This window comes from Saccoglossus kowalevskii, chromosome 4 (genome assembly GCF_978046115.1).
Source record: "Saccoglossus kowalevskii chromosome 4, keSacKowa6.1, whole genome shotgun sequence".
NCBI lineage: Eukaryota > Metazoa > Hemichordata > Enteropneusta > Harrimaniidae > Saccoglossus > Saccoglossus kowalevskii.
In genome coordinates, this window is record NC_140644.1 from 45,726,857 (window position 1) to 45,752,123 (window position 25,267).

At 37.6% G+C, this 25,267-nt stretch overlaps 1 protein-coding gene across 1 annotated transcript in view; it reads left to right on the top strand.

The window, feature by feature from the left end:
• LOC100371392 (ubiquitin-conjugating enzyme E2 K-like) overlaps window positions 1-23,834 on the top strand; it is a 35,216-nt gene extending 11,382 nt beyond the window's left edge. The window contains exons 2-5 of the mRNA XM_002730425.4: window positions 21,035-21,187; window positions 21,461-21,643; window positions 22,433-22,561; window positions 23,637-23,834. Of these exons, the coding sequence (XP_002730471.1) occupies window positions 21,035-21,187; window positions 21,461-21,643; window positions 22,433-22,561; window positions 23,637-23,708 (537 nt within the window). The 3' untranslated portion in view covers window positions 23,709-23,834. The remainder of the gene's footprint in view (window positions 1-21,034; window positions 21,188-21,460; window positions 21,644-22,432; window positions 22,562-23,636) is intronic.
• The last annotated feature ends 1,433 nt before the right edge of the window (window positions 23,835-25,267 follow it).

Genomic DNA, 25,267 nt, shown 5'->3' on the forward strand with positions numbered 1-25,267 from the left:
ATTTGACCATTTAATATTTATTTTCTCTTTTGGTCTGTGACCATACCCCAACAAAAGAGCCTCAGTTTTATCCTTATTTAGATTTAATCCTGAACATTTTCCAAATTTGTAAACTGTATTGAAGAGCGGTATCATTGAGGTGGGCTTAATTGTACAGGTTATGTCGTCTGCATACATTACTAACTTGATAAATTTTTTAAAGGCACCAATACCATTTATAGTTGAATTATTTCGAATACTGATTGCAAGTAATTCCACTACTGTTATAAACAGATAAGGGGAAAAGGGGTCTCCCTGCCGCACACCTTTTGCAATGGGAAAGTAACCAGTTGACTTTCCATGATTCATCACGCAGGAAAAGATGCTACTGTAAAATGTTTTTACCCAATTTATAAAGGAATTACCAAAATTAAATACCTCCAATGTTTTTATCAGAAAATTGTGATCAACAGAATCAAAAGCTTTTTTGAAATCCAATGATATTAACACGCCATGTGTATTTTGATGTCTAGTTAGCCACATTACATCAAAAACTGTGCGAATTGCATCACCTATAAATCTGTCCTTCACAAACGCACATTGGTCTGGGTGAATGATAGTTGGCAGGATGGCATAAATGTTTTATGTTTGCCTTTTTTAGCAATCAGGATTATGACCCCTTGTCTTTGCGACTCTGTTAACTGTCCCTTTCTATGAGAGTAATTTAAGCTATTGAGTAAATGTGAACTAATAATGTTCCAAAATGTTAGATAAAATTCAGCTGACAAGCCATCATTACCAGGTGTTTTATCTTTTGGTAATAAAGTTAAGGCTCTAAAACATTCATTCAAAGTTAGTGCTCCCTCACAAGACTGCTTTGCTTCCTCACCTAGGCAAGGGATGTTAGTACTGTATAAAAATTGTTGAGCGCCCAGTTCTGATTCTGTTAAATGATTTTTCGCATACAAATTTGAGTAGAACTCTTTAATATAGGACATGATGTGATCAGTATTTGTTTCCTCAGTATTGTTAATTTGTAAGCGTTTCACAGTTGTTTTAGTTTTGTTTGATCTCTCCAGATGCAGAAAAAAATTATTACTTTTTTCTCCCAGCTCGTAATGATTACATCTAGATCGTATAATGGAACCCTGTACTTTATCATTCCATATTTTTTCTATTTTCAATTTTGTCTCATGATATTGTTCTGTTTTAATTTCATTATCAAGATTATTTTCCAAGTCCTCAATCAATGATTCCAGTTCATGAAGTTTTTTGTTTTTTTCTTGAGCTTTTGATTTTGAATAGGTCATTGTAAAACGTCTTATTTTATACTTTAGATATTCCCAGGAAATCATTGGGTCTTTGCCTGAAAGCTCAGACTCCCACTGCTTGATTTGATTTGATAGCTTTAGGAAATAATTTCTATCTTTACACAAAGAATTATTAAATTTCCAGTAGGACCGACCATGTCTGCCCCATGATTCACTTTGAATACAGAGAGTAATAGCTGAGTGATCTGAGCAGATGGATGGTTTGATTTCTACTGACTTCACAAGATCTTGTAGGGTATCAGAAATGAACCAATAATCAAGACGACATTGTATGACAGGAGATTTTTGTCTCCATGTGAAGCGTTTGCTGTTTGGATTTTTTATCCGCCAAATGTCCACCAGATCAAAATTAGACAGTTTATCATTCACTTTATCTATTAATCGTTTTTTGTATTTTAGATTCCCTCCTTGTTTATCCAGTGTAGGGTTAAGGCATACATTAAAATCTCCTCCCAAAATTAATTGCTTACCCTCACCTAACATGTTATTAAAACTAGAGCCCCACAAATCATAAAACAGAAGTTGTTCACTGGAGATACTGGGTGCGTAGATGCTTCCCAATACCATTCGTAAATTTTGGATGGTAACATCCAGATACACAAATCTCCCTTCATCATCATTGATGTTATCATGAATTGTAATATTGGCTAATTGTCTAAATAAAATACATACACCCCTACTGTGATTAGTACCATGTGAGAAAAATATTTTGCCATTCCATTGTTTTGTCCACTGCTCTTCAACCTCTTGAGAACTGTAAGTCTCTTGCAGCAAAATAATGTCGCATTTTTTGCGTTTCAACCATGCAAATAATTTGGTTCTCTTTATATTGTTTCTAATACCCCTCACATTAAGTGAGAGTAATTTAATTGGGAGATCATTCATGGCAAACTATATTCAATGCCTTAATTGGTTTACAGTATACCAGATCATAAATAAAAAAACAAAAAAAAACGAGAGAGCGAAAAAGCAGGCGACAAAAGCAACGAGGAAGGAAAAACAAAAAAGGGGGACCAGACCAAACAACAGAAAAGTACAAAAGTTGCAAGTGCCAACAGAAAATGCAAATGACTAACAAAATACCAGTATTGCACAAACAAACAAAACAAAATACTAGACGCTTCTCAGGCATCCAAGCAGATGAACGTTTGGAGGAGCATGCTCGTGTCCCCACCCGAGAGATAAAACACAAATTATGTATTTATATAACTCAATTATTCCCCTTATTGTAGCATAGCAACCTCAAATAGTGTCTGCCCTTTAAGATAATATCCAATAGGCAATTTTCATGACAGCAAAAAAAACCAAACAGAGGTAGATAGAAAACTATACATATACGTATACTAGCTTATGGTTGAGCTATTTCCGGTCTGTAAATATCATCGATACAGTATAACTTAAGCTTTTACCAGTAGACACCCTTGCTTTCAGTGGCAGCAAAAACGACTCTATTCAAATCAAGTATTGACTACATCAGTGTTAGCCGTATATTTTTTACCTTCAATAAATAGTTCACCGTTAATAAATCTTGTACGTTTTCCTTCTTTAAAAGCTGCTTCCATCACAGGCCGTAAGCTTTGTTTAATCTTGTAGTCTGTCATGCACAGGTCTGCCTTAATGAAAATGCCCGTACCTTCTAAAACTGAGCGCCATTTATTCATTAGCATTTTCTTTTGGTAGCGGAGTGGTAGCTTGACAATAATATGTCTTTTATTTGAGTGTCTTTCCCTTCTAGTGTCCGTCTTTTTTTGAGTGAAAGCGCGATGAGCATCGTCCACGAGTAGGTCCGCCATTTTGAACTTGTCCGCCGCTAACTGTTTTACAATGGCCACGCAGTTTTCATTTTTTTCCTCCTGTATTCCTCCTATTCGCAGATTGTAACTACGCGAATAACGTTCAAGGTTCAATGCCGCATTCCACGCAGATGAAAATTCTCTTCTCGATACTTCTTGATTGTGGCGTAATTCAGTTACATGGGATTCTCCTTCTGCCTTTGATGTAGGTCTTCTAGCTCGTCACTGTGGTACTGAATCGATTTTTCAAAATTCGCGGTCTTTGCTTCGATTGATTCTATCTGATTATATAGCTTTCGTTGCTCACTAATTACAGTAGATACCTTCTCCGATATGTTCCCGACATCTTTCTCTAGATTTTGAAGACATTCAGTTAAAATGTGTTTTACGGCTGTCAAAGTAACAGCCTCGGTTGTCTCTTTTCCCTTACTACCATCGGTTTCGGCGCCGCCATTTTGGAAATACTTCGATGTATTTTGGCTTTCAGTTGTCTGACTTCCAACTTGACTTCTTGTTCCACTCGCCATATTACGCAGTTCAAAACACTTCTTTTTGCATAAGAAGAGGAAATGTTAATGATTAATTCCAAAAATAACGATACCGAATCCACGTCGGTCCATGTCTGGTAAAATTTGACATTCAATTTTTAAAATTAAGTCACGATCATTGAATGACTTCGATCTAAACCGTATACGTAAAATTGTTTCCACAAAAATATTTTTGACTAAAAACGGCCACATGCCCTGAAAAATTCGAACAGAGCTTGACATGTATGAATAATTTATTGGGCTTAAAAATTTAGTTATAGCCATAAATATTTGGTGGCCTGTCGATGAACAATTTCGAAACTCAAGATTCACACGGCTGCAAAAGTAGAACATTCCGGAGGCGGTGAAACGGAAGAGCCAAACTTAACGCATAAAAATAGAACGCTTATTTTGACCTCTGTGTGGCCAACCAATGGCTGGATACGAAAACATTTGCGGTCGTTGCCAAAGAACCTCGCGTCCATCGCCTGGCGATGCTCTTCACTCCCTCCGGAATGTTCTACTTTCGCAGCCTAATCGCAGGTTTTCCGAAAAACGTCGAAAAAACACAAGAATTAGTAGAAATGTTCCTGTTTTGGGCGGATTATTGATAGAAAATAATGTCTTTATTACAAAAATGCCGCGAGTTTTTGCCTTAGTTATTTTTTATCAGCGAAAAACTGCGAACTCGGCAAATTTGGTTGCACAACTTCCCTCTATTCACAGTGGAGGGACTGTGCTCTATCATATACACCCAGCGACACCGATGCCAGCTGACTGTGGGAGAAACCAACGGGGATCGATATTCCAAACAAATTATTGGGACACGGTGTACAGACATTCCAAACAATCGAAATTATCAACGAAAGACGAGGTTTTATTTTAGGCTTAGAAATATTTTCTTTCCGTCAGCCCATGCATGGAACTGCCATTTAGCTTCATGGTCCTTCAGCTTGTCTTCGCCTCGGAACACATCGCGAAGACTTAATAATCAGGAAAGAAAACCCAGACAACCATGTTGTACTTGTGTTGAAATACATTTTGTATTTCACATCAGAATATTGTTTAAAATAAAATATTCAGTCCAAGCCAAATTGAGGCCAAAGGGTCAGGTTGCGTGCATATAATTATAGATAGTTAAAACAAAAAGTATTTGAACTTTTGTCAGCTGTTCAACATCTATAAAAACCATAAAGACAATTATAAGACAATGTGAACCTCGGAAATTTTTCTGTTAGTCCGCATTTTAAATGCGTGCGAGCGAGCCGTGATATTTCGGGGTTTGCGCGGTCGAAAATAAAGCGGAAATTGTCAAATTCAACAAGCTGTCAAAAAAGCGAGAAAAAAAGTGATTGGAAAGCGGGAGCGGGCGGGAGGTAGTGCGAAATGAGTACTGTAAATTTGCGCAACTTTCTTTTAAATCGTTTTATTTTCCAAGTCAATATTCTATTTTACTAATACCATGTTTTCTAACGCATTGGCGAAGAAAAGAAAGAAAGCGTTGACAGATGAGGCAAAGAAAAATCTGCCACTCAGTGTCGCACTCTGACACAGCAATTTTTTTTTTCAAACATCGGCCATTTTGTTTTACCATGAAAACCGTTTTATTAGATCACTTATCAGAGACACTTGAAGGATTAGCTTGTTTGTAAACTGTCAGCGTGTACAGTGGGACAGTAATGTTTGTCAGAGGATTATCCCTCGTTGTTCGTTTGCATAACAATGGAAACCCGAACGTTCCTGGAGTGGGGACTCAAATGCCAGCAGTTTTCTTCATTTTTCACGCTCAAGCTTGAAATTATTCATTATCTGACACTCTTTATGAGCTCTATGATATCAGTGGTTAATTTGTTTGGCCATTTTTAGTGTATATTTATAATAATGCAGCAAATCTACAGTGTTTTATTAACCAAGACTGTTTTTCGCGTTTTTCTCGAATTGAAGTTGCGATTGAGTACGACTCATTGGGACCGCCGCCACATCAAGTGCGTTCGGACTATGACATTCAAACTCGCAGTTATCGTTCAAAAGATAATGATGGTGCGAAATATGTCTGGGTTTTTAAAGAAAATGCTTTGTCACAGAATAATAGTCTGTTAAAGGTGCCAAGTATGAAATAATTTGAGGACAAAAAAACAAACCTGCATAGAAATCGGAATAATAGGTCTTTTGATTATCGGAGACGCATTTCAATGGACTTGATTACGGACAATGCATGACGTAAATTTCACCAGGAAATTCTGCAGTGTGCTCTCGCAATCGAGGACTTAGTCATTTTTACAAGATTCGCCATTTTTGATGTCATGTGATAATTATGTAAACAATGACTGTCCAGTTTGTGCGTACTTGTACCTCTATACTATAAATATATATATTTAAGCTAAATTACTCTTCTGAACAAGACAACAGACAGAATGATTTATTCGAAAACGTCACAAAACCCTTCTTGCTACCTTAATATCGATATAGCATAATCAAACTAGGTGATATTTACCCAGCATCTTGTATTTCTTTCACCAATAATTCATGAGCAGTAATTAAAGAAGGGACTGTGTTCCTGCCATTTCTACGGCATCTAGTTATGGTCTTCTTGTCGTAGACTGGCAAATTCGGGACTTCTTTTTTGTTTTACAAAAAGAAATAATTAATTGTTCTTTTATTCCTTTTAGCGTGACCGCTAAAGAAATCCCGACTGGGCGCATCTGCGGGCATTTGACTTACTATTAATTATTCATGATGTCATTGATTATTCATGAGTGGGTGTGTGAAAAAGTAAACGTAACATGTTAAAGGTTGATTTGATTCAATCGCATAGATGGATACTTTAACTTTTATTAAGTGCAATGGTAATACTTTTATCCATGTTCACTGAAAACAAGTTGATTTAAATGTCCAATGTATATAAGTAGTCTTTAACATAGATAAGAGATGACTTGTATAGCTGCACTCTGATTCGTTGTCAATTCTAGTCAACATCTTTAATTAGCCTCATCACCGGAGTGATTCCGCTCCGGTTTTCACTCCAACGCAGGGAGTCGCCTGCAGAGGCGTTCAGTCAGGATTACTTTCGTAGTCACGTTAGTTTTCGCGAGCACGTTAAAAAGGCTAAATTGACAATTAATTACGTTTTTAGTCCCCGTTCGGACGAAGTCCGAAAACGGGGACTTATAATTCGGTCTCCGTCCGTCCGTGTGTCCGTGTGTCCGTGCGTCCGTGCGACCGTCCAGAGTCATATCTCAGAATCCCTTGGACCGATTCCGTTCATTCTTTGCATGTGCCTAGTACTTTATGTGGGACATATGCACATGCAGTGGTTTAGCGATTCGATTTAAAATGGCCGACTGGCAGCCATCTTGTTTTTTGAAAATGTTGTATTTTGGACATGCTTTTCCAGTTTTCATTCAAACTTGGTACATAGATTATATATGTTAAGATACATATCCATGATGATTTATTTCACAAGTGGATCAAAGATGGCCGACTGGCAGCCATCTTGTTTTTTGAAAATGTCGTATTTTGGACATGCTTTGTCAGTTTTCATTCAAATTTAGTACATAGATCATACATGTTAGGATACATGTCCCCGACCGTCTGTGAGTTCCTGAGTCTGTCCATCCAACCGTCCGTGTGTCCGTCTGTCTGTACGTCAGTCTATCCAACGTCATATTTCAGAATCCTGTGGACCGATTCCGTTCATTCTTTGCCTGTGCCTAGTACCTTATGTGGGACATATGCACATGCAGTGGTTTAGCGATTCCATTCAAAATGGCCGACTGGCAGCCATCTTGTTTTTTGAAAATGTTGTATTTTGGACATGCTTTGTCAGTTTTCATTCAAATCTAGTACATAGATCATACATGTTAGGATACATGTCCCCGACCGTCCGTGAGTTCCTGAGTCTGTCTGTCTGACCGTCCGTGTGTCCGTCTGTCCGTGCGTCAGTCTATCCAACGTCATATTTCAGAATCCTGTGGACCGATTCCGTTCATTCTTTGCATGTGCCTAGTACCTTATGTGGGACATATGCACATGCAGTGGTTTAGCGATTCGATTCAAAATGGCCGACTGGCAGCCATCTTGTTTTTTGAAAATGTTGTATTTTGGACATGCTTTGTCAGTTGTCATTCAAACTTGGTACATAGATTATACATGTTAGGATGCATGTCCATGACGATTTATTTCCCAATTGGATCAAAGATGGTCGACTGGCAGGCATCTTGTTTTTGTTTTTTTATGCGGTATCTTGGACGTGCTCTGTCAGTTTTCATTCAAATTTGGCACATACATGTACTTTATACATGTTAGGATGCATGTCCATGACAATTTGTTTCAAAATCTGGTCAAGGATGGCCGATTGACACCCATCTGACTTTTTGGCCTTACTACTATATTTCCACAATTTATGTACCATTTTCATTCGTATTTGGCACATACATCAATACATATCAGTGTGTTTCATAATCAGATCAAAGATGGCTGATTAACGGCTGTTTTTATTTTGGCTATATTACTATGACACGAAACAAGTGTTTTGATGTAAAATGACGAGTTGTAAGCAGGCTGCTTGCAGGAACGAGAATGCTAGTCTCATTGCAGCTATGTACGCAAGGCAACTTGGTGACGCTAAGGTTTGAATATTAAGCAGGATTATGTAAAGCAGAACTTAAATGTCAGGGTTCACAGAAACAATACTAATGTTGTTATATAATGTTATATAATATTGAACTTGATTAAACACTGAATGAATGGCAAAGCAACATGATGTCAAGACATGTTATGGGTTGGCCTAGAGAGGGCAGATGGTCATTCCCCTGCATTAACACCGATTACACTGGTGTGTAATCGTAGTAATAAACAATCTGTTGTATATGCCACTTGGAACTCAAGTTTCAAGGACATGCTCGCGACGACCCCTCCGCTTTAATATGATGAGCACAAAGAGAACTTAATGGGGACTGTGTCATTTTCAATGACTTGTTTTTGTAAAACAAAAAAGAAGTCTCGACTTTGCCAGTCTATTTTTGTCGCAGCAAATTGTTTCTTCAAAGATTGGCCATTTTGTTTCACCAAGATAACAGTTTTATTAGATCAAGTCTTATCAGAGACACAACGGATTAACTTGTTTGTAAACAGTCAGCATGTACAATGGGACAGTAATATTTAGCAGAGGATTATTCCTCGTTGTGGGTTCGAATAACAATGAAAGCCATGTCTCCTGAATGCTCAAGCAGTCCAGGACTCAAAATGCCGACTGTTTTCTTAAATTTTTACACCTGCGCTTGCGCACACTTAATGGGTTTTATGATATTAGTGGTTCATAAGTTTGGTCATTCTTAGTGTATGTTTATAATAATGCAGCAAATCTGCAGTGTTTTATTATCTAAAACTGTTTTTCTCGAGTTTAAGTTTTGGTTCAAAACGACTCATTGGGACCGCCGTCAAATCGAGTGCGTTCAGTCTTGGACATTCAAATTGCACTTATTGTTAACAAGAAAGTGACTGTGCAAAATATGTCTGGGTTTTTAAGGAATTGCATTGTCACAGAATAAAGGTGCTAAGTATGGAATAATTCAGGGACAAAAAAACAAACCTGTGTTGAAATCTGGAAAATAGGTCTCTTGGTTATCAGGGACAAATTTCAAGCGGAAATCATGCAGTGTTCTCTTGCAAGCGGATTTACGGTAGTAATTTTTACAAGGTTCGCCATTTTTGTTGTCACATGGTAATTATTAGTATCTGTTCAGACACAGTCCGAAAACGGGGACTTGTGGATTGTCCTTTGTGCATTTGTTCATGTGTGTGTGTGTGTGTGTGGACCTGTATCTTAGCCATGCCTGAACCAATCACAATCAAACTTCACTTATACATCATACATAATATCGGTACTATACATATAGGCTGTTGCCAGCTAAACCTCCTAATTGAGGGTCAGAATTCAGAAAGTGCAAACTGTGTAAAATGGCTTACCAGTTGTTAAATATTAAACAGTGATATCTCAAGAATTTGTTTTGGGTACAGAAGAGATAGCTTAGAAAACAAGAATAAAATCACAAGCCTATCAATCTAAGGTCTATGATGAACTCTTCGGACGGGACGGGACAGGTATATTACAGAGTTGTGTAGTTATTTAAATAAAATACCAAGACAGCTGACTATTACATTAATAATTGTGCCAGTGGTTTATACATATCATAAAGTGAAAATTATTTGCTAATAATGCTTATGTTACAAAAAATAACTAAGACATTATTACACTTTACCAAGAGAGCACAATTTGCAAACGTACTGTTTAGCATAAAAACGATAACAAATAAAATTCATTCTGTTATGTCATGTAATATAATTTTATGCAATAGGTAGAGTGTAAATATAAAATAAAGTGAATAATGACAACTCAGTAATACTCTAGTAATCTTTCAAATATAAGAGTGAAAAAACTCTTTGGACGGAACACAGACTCTTCGGATGGGACAGCCAGTATGTTTGCTTATTTAAACAAAATCTGGCAGGCTTAATAACTGATACATGTAGTATTAACACTCATATTACATAATAATGCACTTTTTACATTATTATACCAAGTCTGTAAAATCTTATCTCTTTAAGTTGACGATAGTTTACATGTTGTTCCCAACATGACACTAAATTTGTACTCCTAGTACTGACAGACATAAATTTTGATTTGACAATATTCATGAATAAACTGACAAAGGAGTATTCTATATACTATTAAAAATGGGAACCAAAATTCTGCACTGAGAAGTATAACAAATAAGTATGACAAAACTCTTCGGACGGGACATATGTTAGTCAGCTGGGAAAAATCAACTAGTTTGTATGATAAGTACATATATACTGAATTCAGCTAGTTGATTATTATATATAATTACCACTACTTCATGCAGAAATAGTATAAAATGCAACTATATATGCCAAGTATAAACAAACTACTGTATTCATTATGCAATGTACAATTTTTACTCACTTTTCTGGAGTATTAAAAATTTGGAGTTAGGTCATAATCTTCACTTGTTTGTGTAGAACATAGTACATACATGCTTAGTTTCCAGAATTTTCCTAAATATTAAACACTGCTGAATTAACAAATTGTGTAGGCATTTGAAAACATACATACAGCTTTGTATTTCTATGTCAACATTAATTAACACATGTAATATTAACTTGCCAAGACTTTTATAATTTCTAAATTTTACAATTTCTCTTGAATTTCTGCTATTTGAAATAAAATTTCGGTACATGTATTTCAACTTTACTACGCAAATCATCAAAAGAAAACTGTAATCGTTTATTCATTAATGTAGGGGGATTTAGTATACACACATCTTCTATTGGTTGTGTGGAATATTCTTGCTCGTCCATGTCTGGCCACTGGTAGAGGTTTTCCCCTTGTTTCTTCATGTATTTGACCACAACTTTATCCCAGTCGCTGTTAATGACCTCAGCCAGATAAATACGTTTATCTACGTTTCTACGTTTCCTTTATATTGAGCTGCTGACCCATCTGTGAATTTCTGTAACTCTGTGAATTGTACACCTGATGCTCGAAGACTTTCTATCACTTGTGACTTGAAAGAATGAACAGCATGGGCATCATGTTTGGGGGTCATCCGAAATGCATATGAATGAATGTTTCACAACAGTTGGTTTACCATCAATTTCTTCAACATATGCAGTGAAAGTAGGGTGGATAGTGATACGGTCCTGATCCCAATATGCACTTTTAGGTTCATCTTGATAGTTAATAGTGAAATCTTCAGCAAAGTCCATGCACATCAATAACTGGCCAGGTTTGATAGTTGAACAGTATGATTGGAATTGAGAATGCTGCCATACTGCTCGGAACTGATGAGCTGCATAGCCACCTTCAGCTTGCAAAGGTTTATCTAAATCTTCACTGAATTCTGCAAGAAAATCTGCTATCTTTCCTTCTTTTCGTACATTTTTTAGCTTTCTCTTTTCATGGCTGTCAATGGTAACAGATTTGTATTCCCATCTATCCCATTTTAACTCCAAGTCACTGTTGCTATCATTTTGTAGGTTGATGTATTTGATTAGCTTGTTCGTCCCACAATTTTGACAAATGCGATTTAAGCAGGTATGTTCTGGGTAACCTTGATTACTGTGGACTACTTTATTTTCGCTGGAATTAATTTTCGCTGAAAAGGCTTTTTGGGCATTTTGCTTGGAATTTATTTTCACTGATTTTCAATGAGTTTAATGTGAAATATAGGAAAAAAAGTATATTCACTGGATTTTATTTTCACGGAATCATCCCTTCAGCAAAAATAGCGAAAATAAAGTATTCTACAGTATGCTCGTACTCACACGCTGTGTGGCGCGGATCGCGTGGACGGGTTTCATGTTCTCTGCACGTAATAAGCTTGGTTATTAAGCATCCTTTTTTGGGGGTGGCCGAGGGGAAGACGTGTAGTGGCGAGAAGCTAGGCGATTAGGTGCCGTACGCGAGCGCCGGTTCGAGTCATGCACGCAGTACGTGTTTACTATAACTAGACATAGTCTTTACCTTGCCGTTTATTCGGTGTTATTTGCTTACTTTAGGTCAGCAACAGCAGCTTTGGGAATTTTTTGAAAACTGTGAGAATTTGAGAAGGTATTCCAAGCTTCAACTTTGAGGGCTACATTTTGACATACAAGACACAAACAAGATATTCTTGAATTCTCATTTACTTTTCTAACATTGTTTGGTCTAAGACTATCAAAACTGCGTTGACCAATTGACACGCCTGGATTTTGAACCTTGAAAATTTCAAAAGCTTCTTGTTGATTGACCAACATGATTCTTTTGGGTACCAGATCATCCGAATTACTCATAACATCTTTCCTGATTGGAAGAACTCTGCTTATTTCATCACGACAATAGAAATCTGAGGCAAGTAGGCGCGTCTCTTCAGATAAAGCATCTGATCTTCTTTTACGTGGTTTAGGTGCCCACCATTTTTGATTTCCATGTTCACCCAATTCTGCTAATATTTTTTTCCGGCTTATTTTGAATGCCCTTGAAATTCCTGTTTGCTGTCTTTCATACTTCTTTGTTATTTTTCCGCTCAAAACTTTTGCGAATGTAAAATGAGCAATATTTCTTACTTTACATGAGCCTTTTTTCCCCTGGTTTTGTGGTTTTTAGACACAGTTCAAGTCCGTCTCGAATGTGGTCAGCCTGTTGTATTTTCTTTATACTCGATTTCAATAAATGAGAAACAAATGATCTTCCCGGTACTACAACCCTGGCCGCAAAGTTGAGATGCCCAAGAAGGGATAGCAATTCCTGTTTTGTAATTGATTTCTTTACCGTAAACTCTGATATAATGGTTGTAATTCTTTCTTTCTTGTTAGTTGGTAGGAATGCCTGCAAATCTTTAGAGTTGAGCATAATACCCAGGTACTCAAGTTCTTGTGTAGGCCCCAGGGTTTTATGCGCTGCCAAAGGTATGTTCAGTGATTTAAATAACATGGTCATCACTGACATTGAGCGTAAGGCTGTTTCTTCAAACTGATCAATAGTCAGAAAATCATCCAACAGGTGGAGAATAAATTTCACATCAAATTTGTATTCCGCTATCCAGCAGATAGCTTGTGAAAGCTTGTCGAAAATTTTTGGGCTTGATCTAGACCCAAAAACCAGTCTCACAAAGAAATAGTACCTGCCATCCCATTTAATACCATGCAGGTGCCAAATGGATGGGTGTAAGGGTATTTGCTTAAATGCATCCGTGATATCGAATTTATTCATGTGAGCACCGGCACCCAAACGTTTTAGTTGCCCAAATGCATCGTCAATTCGAATGTATGACATGGAAAATGTCTCTTTATCAATTAGCTCGTTTAGGCTAGGAACACCTGGTTTTTCATGAGGTCTACAATCAGACGTAATTTCTTTGAATATTTACTCTGTGCGATGCCTAAAGTGTTCACTCTGAAAACTGGGAACGGTGGATGTTCAAAGGGGCCAATGATGTATCTTTTGTCTAATTCAGTCTGAAGTAAGCGAGTAACGGCATCCGGATTTCTTCTAGTTGTTAACACATTCAAATGAAACAGTGGGGGCATTAACTATGCCAGTCATAAAACCTTGCTTAAGTCCAGTACACAATTCTTCAACAAAGTTTTGATTAGGATGATTTGAAAGATACGCCTGTAATTTGTCCACATCAATTGGTGTACCAGCAGAGCTTGGCAGTCACTGTGGGGTAGCAGATTTATTTCCTTTACTGGAGTTTTGTGATTTTGAACAGTTGTATAAAGGATGGTTGGCTTTGCAAGAAGTGCATAAATGCAGAAAGGGGCATGGATTTCTGGAACAGCCTTTAATACTATCAAAGTTATAGTTGTTGCATACTTCCTTGCCATTCCAAAACACCTTAGGGCGCCCCCGGATGTCACTGCTGGAGTTACCGCGCTGTTGATAAGTTGATTGTGTAAACTGCCTGCGTTGACAAAAATCTGTCATATGCAAGGTACTACTACAAACAAAACAGGCATTAGACTTGCGTCCGGCCGTCAAGCGCATGAAAATATCGGTATCCCTTACAGACCAATCAATTTTAATGTTCTTTTGTAAGAGCCATGCTGCTACCCGGGTGGTAAATTCGACATGATATTCATAAAAAACATTGCCACCAAAGCTAACTGCGATGTCCGTGACGTCCGCCTGGTAACAGTCTAATTCCTAGCGGCGGTGTGGAAAGGCCTCGCAAACAATAGACTTATAACGGTCAAACGCCACTAAAAATTCATTTAGGGTTAAACTCTTGTTAAGTCGGGGATCGGCATTTCCTTTGAGCTTAATCTCATTACCGACGGAATCGACGAGGGAGCGACCTTCAATTGTTTCATGGGCTGGGATCAATAAGACCGCTAAGTTTGTATATGTACCTTGTATAATGTTGCTTTTTAAAGCATCATTAACAGCAACGATTTTTGGCAAATCGTGCGATGCCACGCCAAATCTTCTCCTAGTTGGTGGTGAATTCCGTATTTCCTGGGTCCCAAGACCAGTATTTGGAAGGCTGAGTATGCTGTCCTGTTCTCGCGACATCTGGTGTGTTGTTGAAGGGCCGGCCATGTTGGTTGAACTTAGAATGGCATCAGCCAATGAATGACGTAATTCATTAATAGTTTGCCTCAAATCTTGAACTTCTTGATGTAGATCAGTTGAATGTTCGTCAATATTTCTGCCACTAGTAACCACTCCGTGTTCTGGCGGTGACGAACTGAAGTCGGGGTTGATTGTAGAATTACCGGCAGTTGCGTCGTCATTACTGGCCGCATTCTCTTGCCTGTTAAGTTTGTATATGTTAATTGCCTCTTTCTTGTTCAGAGATGACGGCAAAACAATGCCAATTTCCTGTAATCTCCCACGGACTTCCACTGCCGACCAGTTCGCTGGGTTAGACATATCCTAGAACGTGGTGCAGCCCGATTTCCAGAGTCGGATGAATTGTCTACTCCGGAAACTGTGGCCATCGATGAACTCGCCCGTCCGCGTCCTCTTGTTGTTCTGTGTCCTTGCAAACTTCCTCGAGTACTCGTATTATTTGTAGAATTTCTACTTCTTCTAGGCAGAACTTCAACTTCAGCGTCTGGCGCAGTAACGACAGCACGGCGTTTACGGCCTCTGTGGCTGGTTGTTTGATTCCTTTCCATAATGAAGGGTTGAATTTGTTGGTTATAATCAGAGAAGGTCGAGATGCACGACTTGACTAAAACAAAGAGGCAAGCGAAACTGACCTTGTTCAAAGCACGCGCGATTATGCAAATGTGTTGCGTCATAAATACAGCTTAATGTAAACATTAATCTCCCATTATTTCTGCTGTAGTGATTAAGTTTTTTTCCATAAGAACTTTCTTAGTTTTTGGCGATAACCCGCGCTCGTTTTCTAGGTGTGCCTGGCAGAGCTTCTTTAGCAATTTTAACTGCCCTTTTTTCAGAGCTTTTTTATTTAAATTCTGTTAATGTTGGAGATTTTATATTTCTCTGACGAAAAAGAGCAACTCTTAATTTGTTTGCCTTTCTCCTACATACAGCTTTCTGTTTATCCCGAGTATCCTCTGCTTTCTGTTTATCCTGAGTATCCTCTGCTTTCTGTTTATCCCGAGTATCCTCTGCTTTCTGTTTATCCCGAGTATCCTCTGCTTTCTGTTTATCCCGAGTATCCTCTGCTTTCTGTTTATCCGGAGTATCCTCTGCTTTCTGTTTATCCGGAGTATCCTCTGCTTTCTGTTTATCCGGAGTATCCTCTGCTTTCTGTTTATCCCGAGTATCCTCTGCTTTCTGTTTATCCCGAGTATCCTCTGCTTTCTGTTTATCCCGAGTATCCTCTGCTTTCTGTTTATCCCGAGTATCCTCTGCTTTCTTTTGGTTTTTCTTGCGAGATCTTTTTCTTTAATTTTTCTCTTTTTTTGGGATGACTGACTTAATCTCCATGCTGTAGAGCGTATTACTATCAGTGTTGGCTTGCGAACTTTTAGATGTATGAGAGGTGCTAGCTCTATATTTTTGTTTACGTATACGCTCCTTTTCTCTTATCACTTTCCCTAAATCTGCATCTTTTCCCATCTGTTCTCTTTGTTTTTCTCTTTCTTTTCTTTTACGTTCCCTGTCTTTTTGTTTCGCATCTTGTCTTATTTTTTCTCTGTATTTAATTTGTTCTAATCTACACTGTTTCCTTTTTTTCTCTAGCTCTGTCTGACTTCTCGTACTCCTGTCCTACAATTCTAGACACATACAAGTATTAGAAACATTTTGTTTATTGTACAATGTTTAACTTTATTTAAAAAAATGAAATGTCCCGTCCGAAGAGTTTAACAAGTTTAAATCAGAAAGACATAAATTATAGTTGTACTTTGACATGCCTTGACACCTAGTGTTGTACATTGACATGCCTTGACACCTAGTGTTGTACTTTGACATGCCTTGACACCTAGTGTTGTACTTTGACATGCCTTGACACCTAGTGTTGTACTTTGACATGCCTTGACACCTAGTGTTGTACATTGACATGCCTTGGCACCTAGTGTTGTACATTGACATGCCTTGACACCTAGTGTTGTACATTGACATGCCTTGACACCTAGTGTTGTACATTGACATGCCTTGACACCTAGTGTTGTACATTGACATGCCTTGACACCTAGTGTTGTACTTTGACTTGCCTTGACACCTAGTGTTGTACTTTGACTTGCCTTGACACCTAGTGTTGTACATTGACATGCCTTGACACCTAGTGTTGTACTTTGACATGCCTTGACACCTAGTGTTTTACTTTGACATGCCTTGACACCTAGTGTTGTACATTGACATGCCTTGACACCTAGTGTTGTACATTGACATGCCTTGACACCTAGTGTTGTACTTTGACATGCCTTGACACCTAGTGTTGTACTTTGACATGCCTTGGCACCTAGTGTTGTACTTTGACATGCCTTGGCACCTAGTGTTGTACATTGACATGCCTTGACACCTAGTGTTGTACTTTGACATGCCTTGACACCTAGTGTTGTACTTTGACATGCCTTGACACCTAGTGTTGTACATTGACATGCCTTGACACCTAGTGTTGTACATTGACATGCCTTGACACCTAGTGTTGTACATTGACATGCCTTGACACCTAGTGTTGTACATTGACATGCCTTGACACCTAGTGTTGTACTTTGACATTCCTTGACACCTAGTGTTGTACTTTGACATGCCTTGACACCTAGTGTTGTACATTGACATGCCTTGACACCTAGTGTTGTACATTGACATGCCTTGACACCTAGTGTTGTACATTGACATGCCTTGACACCTAGTGTTGTACTTTGACATGCCTTGACACCTAGTGTTGTACTTTGACATGCCTTGACCTAGTGTTGTACTTTGACATGCCTTGGCACCTAGTGTTGTACTTTGACATGCCTTGGCACCTAGTGTTGTACTTTGACATGCCTTGACACCTAGTGTTGTACTTTGACATGCATTGACACCTAGTGTTGTACTTTGACATGCCTTGACACCTAGTGTTGTACTTTGACATGCCTTGACACCTAGTGTTGTACATTGACATGCCTTGACACCTAGTGTTGTACTTTGACATGCCTTGACACCTAGTGTTGTACTTTGACATGCCTTGACCTAGTGTTGTACTTTGACATGCCTTGGCACCTAGTGTTGTACTTTGACATGCCTTGGCACCTAGTGTTGTACTTTGACATGCCTTGACACCTAGTGTTGTACATTGACATGCCTTGACACCTAGTGTTGTACATTGACATGCCTTGACACCTAGTGTTGTACATTGACATGCCTTGACACCTAGTGTTGTACTTTGACATGCCTTGACACCTAGTGTTGTAGGTGTATAGTTTGATTGCAATGAGTCAAGGCATCAGGTCACACTTGGTGGATGAATATTAGTTTTTTTACTATCGAACAATGGAAACCAGAATTCACAGTTGATTCTTTTTTTTTAGCTTCGCTGTCATCGAAGATGACCGAGCGAAGCTCATTAGTTGACCAATCTGTCGTCATCTGTATGTCAGTTGTCCACTTTTTTCATTCAAACGACTTCTTCTTCAAAACCGTCAGCTAGATTGCCTTGCTATTCATACCACACCTACCTATATCATAACGTCACATGTAAACCTCTATTTTGGGGGGATATTTTTGTCAATTAGGGTTAAAAATGATTTTTGTCCACAACCGCTTGTCAGATTGCTTTGCAATTTGGCATGAATGTTGTTGACATGAATTACACTCAGACCTATTATAGTGATGCTTAATAGTGAGGGTGGGAGGGACTATAACACCTCCAAAAAATCTTCAAGCTGGCTCAGGGTCATCTCAAGGTCACGTGTTGATTGCATGTGTGTTGGGGGATAGGACGTCACCCCTCTATCAAGATCTTTCAAGGAAAGATCAAGGTCAATATCACATGTTACTTTGCCATATTGTTTAACTTTGTCATTCTTAATTCAGTCGCATGTACAGTAACTAAATAATGCAAAGATATATTCTGGTAATAGTGACAACAACTTCATGGTTCAACTTTAGATTCCTGCACATCCACATCATCAAACACAAATACGAATTAGGAAGATATCCTACTTCTGCAAGGTACTTCTGCACCTATATTCTGTGCTTCAGATTGTTATGTTATATTTGAATAGATGACCCCATAGTCACCCCATTATTACTAGTATGTGATAACATGGCTCACACATGGATGGTCACTTATGTGAGAACAGGGCTCACACATGGATGGTCACTTATGTGATAACATGGCTCACACATGGATGGTCACTTATGTGAGAACAGGGCTCACACATGGATGGTCACTTATGTGAGAACAGGGCTCACACATGGATGGTCACTTATGTGAGAACAGGGCTCACACATGGATGGTCACTTATGTGAGAACAGGGCTCACACATGGATGGTCACTTATGTGAGAACAGGGCTCACACATGGATGGTCACTTATGTGAGAACAGGGCTCACACATGGATGGTCACTTATGTGAGAACAGGGCTCACACATGGATGGTCACTTATATGATAACAGGGCTCACACATGGATGGTCACTTATGTGATAACATGGCTCGGACGTGGATGGTCACTTATGTGACAACAGGGCTCGGACGTGGATGGTCACTTATGTGACAACAGGGCTCGGACGTGGATGGTCACTTATGTGACAACAGGGCTCGGACGTGAATGGTCACTTATGTGACAACAGGGCTCGGACGTGGATAGTCACTTATATGATAACATGGCTCACGCATGGATGGTCACTTTTGTGATAACATGGCTCACACATGGATGGTCACTTATGTGATAACATGGCTCACACATGGATGGTCACTTATGTGATAACTGTCTCACCTACTATTGTGCTCTTTTCCTGTTATTAGTCACAGTCAAAAAACAGTAACTTTTGACCTCTGTGTGTGCATCTGTGTGTCTCCATCTGTATCTCAGACATGCCTGGTTGATTGCATTCAAACTTCTTAAATGCATCATATATCTTGAAATGTTGAAAATTCATCAAGCATTCCTGCCATTTTGATTTGGTTCAAACATTGCTCATGCATTAGACATTATGGGACCTTTTTGTACATCATTTTTACCTCCGCTGTCGACTTTGTCGAGCGGAGCTTATCATATGAGTGATTGTCCGTCGTCGTCGTCCGTGTCAATGTTTTACTTTTTCGACTTCTTCTTGAAAACTACAAGCCTAAATGCTTTGATACTTGGTGTATATGTACCTTGGGTAGACCTCTCTTAGGTTTGTTCATTTCATGTTGATATCTTCAATTCTCTAATTTTGGTGAATATTTTTGTCATTTTTGGTAAAAAGTGATATTTTCAACTTCTTGTTAAAAACCAAAAGTTCAATTGCTTTGATATTACATATATAGATACTACATGTAGACCTTTCTCAGATTTGTTCATTTCGTGATGATATCTTCAATTCTCTAATTTTGGTGAATATTTTTGTCATTTTTGGTAGAAAGTGATATTTTCGACTTCTTGTTAAAAACTGTAAGTGCGATTGCTTTAATACTATACATATTGTTCATTTTCTAATGATGTCTTCAGTTCTTTAATTGAAATGTGCATTGCTAACAGTGGAGCTATCTCAGCCGATAGGCTGCTTGTTAGTGATGTCATGACCTTGATCTGATTCAGTGACAGATGGGTTGTACCATTACCAGTCTCAGTGGGAAATGTTGAGGGGTGTCGGGGCTACATTTTGATGGGAATTATAGTGGTGATAATGAAACAAACCCAGGTCCTGGTAATATACAAAGACCTGAATTAACAAAGAAGTCAAGTTGTTATTGTAGATACATCAAGGTTTAGTCAGATTTATAAATGCAGTTTCTTGAGCATGTAATAATAATATTTAATAGACGCATAAAATCCTTAGAAAAGAATAAAAAGGGTCTTGCAAAACGAAATTTAAAAACTATAATCTAAAAAGCAAAAAAATATTCTAAAAATATAAAACAAATCAAAAACAAATGTGAATAAACATTAAAGACACTTTGCAACCAATGGTGAATACAGAATATAGAATGAACACAAATTATAACCTAATACACTGATAGTTGTTTTGTTCCATAGACAGCTATGAGACATAGTTTGGTTGCACTTTGGACCCGAGTCAATGAAAGTAGTGTAAATATTAATTCAATTGTTTGCAGATGTTCCATGTATTTTTTTAACATGAGTATTTTAAAATTAAATAACTGGGACTGTGACATTCAGGTTTACATTATCATGTGATGGTCTAATTCTGATTGTGGTATGAAGTTCTTTGTTTCAAATATTGACTTCTTTATGCTATTCTTACCATCTTTTATATGTTATGTTTCAGGCAGCAAAATGTGCCATAAAGGTTGAAATGGTAGATAGTGATTGTATGGAATTACGCGGAGAGATAGCTGGCCCTCCTGATACCCCCTATGAAGGTGGCAATTTTATACTGGAAATAAAAATACCAGAAACGTATCCATTTAATCCTCCAAAGGTGAGATACAGTGATGTGTCTGTACATACCTGGGTACTGGAGTAAATCAATCTGTATTCATGTCAACAAACTTTTAAAACTAAAACTTTTTACAGAGATTCGATGCACTGTTTATTACCCCAAGAACCGTGCAGTAACACAAAAACAAAATGGCATAACAATTGCAATTGGCAAAATTATATAGATACATTGTATGATTTGAAAACTACATGTTTCGTTTTGTTTTTTATAGATAAGGTGCAAATCTGGCATATACCATATATTTTATTACAGGTACGTTTTGTAACAAAAATATGGCATCCTAATATAAGTTCTAAAACTGGTGCTATTTGTTTGGATATATTAAAAGATCAGTGGGCAGCAGCTATGACATTGCGTACAGTTCTACTATCATTACAAGCATTATTAGCAGCTGCAGAACCAGATGATCCACAGGATGCAGTCGTCGCAAAACAGGTATGGCCCAATTTACACATTGTCTTGTTTCATTAATACATTATTAGCAGCTGCAGAACCAGATGATCCACAGGATGCAGTCGTTGCAAAACAGGTATGGCCCAATTTACACATTGTCTTGTTTCATTAATACATTATTAGCAGCTGCAGAACCAGATGATCCACAGGATGCAGTCGTCGCAAAACAGGTATGGCCCAATTTACACATTGTCTTGTTTCATTAATACATTATTAGCAGCTGCAGAACCAGATGATCCACAGGATGCAGTCGTTGCAAAACAGGTATGGCCCAATTTACACATTGTCTTGTTTCATTAATACATTATTAGCAGCTGCAGAACCAGATGATCCACAGGATGCAGTCGTCGCAAAACAGGTATGGCCCAATTTACACATTGTCTTGTTTCATTAATACATTATTAGCAGCTGCAGAACCAGATGATCCACAGGATGCAGTCGTCGCAAAACAGGTATGGCCCAATTTACACATTGTCTTGTTTCATTAATACGTACATTATTAGCAGATGCACACTTTTGTAGAGTTTAATTATCTACATGATGCAGTCATAGCTAAAATAAGGGTGGGCCATTTTTTGGTCTAGAATGTAGGTGCTGATATTCACTGCCACTATATCTATCCATTATCCTAACCTGTAGAATCATTGCAACTATATCTGCATGACTACCTGTGCACACACACTGAAATCAACTGAAAGCATTTTATTTACATTTCTAAAATGGTGGTGTGGGTGTTATGGTACAATTAATTTTTATGTTGTTTTGGCTTAGTACAAAGAAGATCCACAAGCATTTGAAGACACAGCTAGACATTGGGCACAGGTATATGCACAAGCACCATGTAATAATCCTGGATGTTCTGCCAAAGTTAATCAACTTGTAGATATGGGATTTACTGAGGTAAGAAAAAATATAACAGTTCAAATTTTTAGTTTTATTTGCAAGTCCATGTTCCTGTCTGTATCATAAACACACGCTGAGTGATTCTGCACAATACAACAGGGTTCTCTCCAGGCTCAGACCACTAATAAACAGGCTGGCAACACAGGTATTTTTTTTTATCTAACAAGTGTCTTGTGTTTACTTTTGAGATAACGTTTTAATCTTATAAACAACTGGGGGAGATGAGAAAATGTCCACAAAGTCACATGATAACACATGACTTCGCGAGAAACTGCGGCTTTTCAAAAGGTCAGAATGAAGTTTCATATTTCCCTGACGTTAGTGATTCTCGCGAACCCACAGACATTAATAAAACAGGTTCAGGTAACAATAAAACAGAAAGTATAATTTTCAGTTGCAGGTCAAACTAAATAGCAATAGAAATAAATCAGGTGGAAGTAAGTAATAAGTGTTTTCTCGTTGCGACGTTGCTAAACACATCTACAAAATCAAAACATTGTGTCAGTACTATTTTCTGAGTAGCACATTTTCAAAGGGTTTATATTACATGATCGACGAATTATAGTAACATAAGACCAGCTTTGTTGTAAACTTAGCGATGTGAACTATCCTTGCTTAATTTACTTTAATTTGCTTAACAATCAAGAAAAAATTGCCGATAAAAGTTGTTCCTTTTTCTTAATTATACATTCAAGAACATTACTATGAAGATAGTCCAATTTAGCGAAGCTTGAGCCAACAGCATAGCCGACATACACGTTTGGCGGGGATAAGGCCGATTGATGCCTCTAAACAACGGCGTTACCAGACTGTTCATTAGTGACCTGAGCCTAATTAACATAATACATTGTTATGCAAATTAACCAATACATCATGGCTGTTGACCAATGTTTTTTGTACTCCATACCTAAACAAAATGGAACCTTGATGCACCTTTCAGTGTCAGTGACATGCCTAGACAAATTAAGCATCTTGTGAATTCCTGATTTGTGATAATGTTTGTGTATGCTTGTACATTGTGATACTATAGATATGTAAGGTATGTGATGTTGTCATTGTGTTCTGTTTTCAGACTGCATCCAGAGAAGCGTTATCCATGCATAGTTGGGATGTTGAAAAAGCTGTAGAGTATCTTATGAGCTGAAGTACATTTTGTATAAAGTTCACTGTAAATACTGACTGTACCAATCAACACAGTATAGTTAAAAACAATTGTACAGCCTAGTTGTGCTTTGAAATATGGACCGTGGTTATTGATCCACATTTTGTAATGAACTTAGATATTAGATTAGTTTCAGTTATATATGATATGATGCCCACCTGAATAGGTGTGTTCTTGCAGGTAAGATAATGTGCAATGCTGGCGTGTACACTCTATGTAACTTATTAAACGTAGCAACAGGGGAATACATAAATAATTTTTGAGATAGTCACTGGTGTAAGTTTCAAACGATGCAACTATATCATTGTATATATTTCTTTGCAGTGGGGATGTATGTAGGTGAATATGACATACACATGTACTTGTGTCTTATTTGTTAGTCCCTGTTCAGACACAGCATAAAAACAGCACTGCTGCTGTCTTCTCATATTAATCAAACTTTGCATGTAATATTTTAATTTGTTATATTTCATTATTTAGTAAATCAGTTCATTCATGGCCTATAGACAAAATATCCCACATTATTTTCTCAAAAATCGTTGATTGTACTTTGGATTGACAGTTGGTTTTAGAAGTTCTGCAATATTTTTTTCAAATGTGTGTATTCAAAATTTGTTTTCATGATTTATTGAATTGACTAAACCCGTTAACAACAATCAAAGTAAAAATTGTTCATAGTAGTCACCACATTTACAAAATGTCAATAAAATAGGATGTGGCAAAAGTTAACTGAAAACCACTTGTAAATACTTTATCAGTCTGCATTCTTTTGAGTCTGGGACAAAAGAGGAGAGTTCTCCAAAAGAAAGCATTTAGTTACTAATTTGATTACACCAATAGCATGATGCAATGTTTCTATCATAGACCACCTTAGGCTATGTGGGTTTACTCTGGAAATGTCAACAAGCGTGGGTATCTAGCAGTGTTTCTTTATTTACAAAGTTGCAAAATCATCTGAAAACCTATATTGCACTTAAAATGCTTAAACTGTGGTGCATTTTGCTACCAGTTGTATTATCTAGCTATTTGTGGCCATGAAACTATATACTCCATAAATGTGCTTTCTTCTGTTTACCCTGAATTATTGAGACTGCATCATTGTTCGTGTCTCCATTGATAAATAATATCAACACAGCCAGGTATTTTCCTCTTGTGGTGTTCCTGGGGTTATAAAATACAGAGCAATATGGCTTCACTATTTAGTGTTTTCCAGAACACTGTCTCTACCATATTTCATGAACAGATCACAATAATTCGGCAGACTGAGAAGTGGCAATCTAAAATTATCAAAAGCTGGTTATAAGTTTCATTCCAAATACTGTACTAGATTCCTGCATGAATATGTAATGCATAAATTTGTGTATATGAACTTTTGCAAACCTTCATGTATGTCATAACAAATTAAACTTTATAAATACTTAAGTATACAATATTGCATCCAGATATGCTGCTGTTCACATAATGAGATGCATCGAGCATCTCCATAAATATCAGCATTCATTTAAAGTGTTTTTATGTGATTTAAACTTTTTAATCTCACA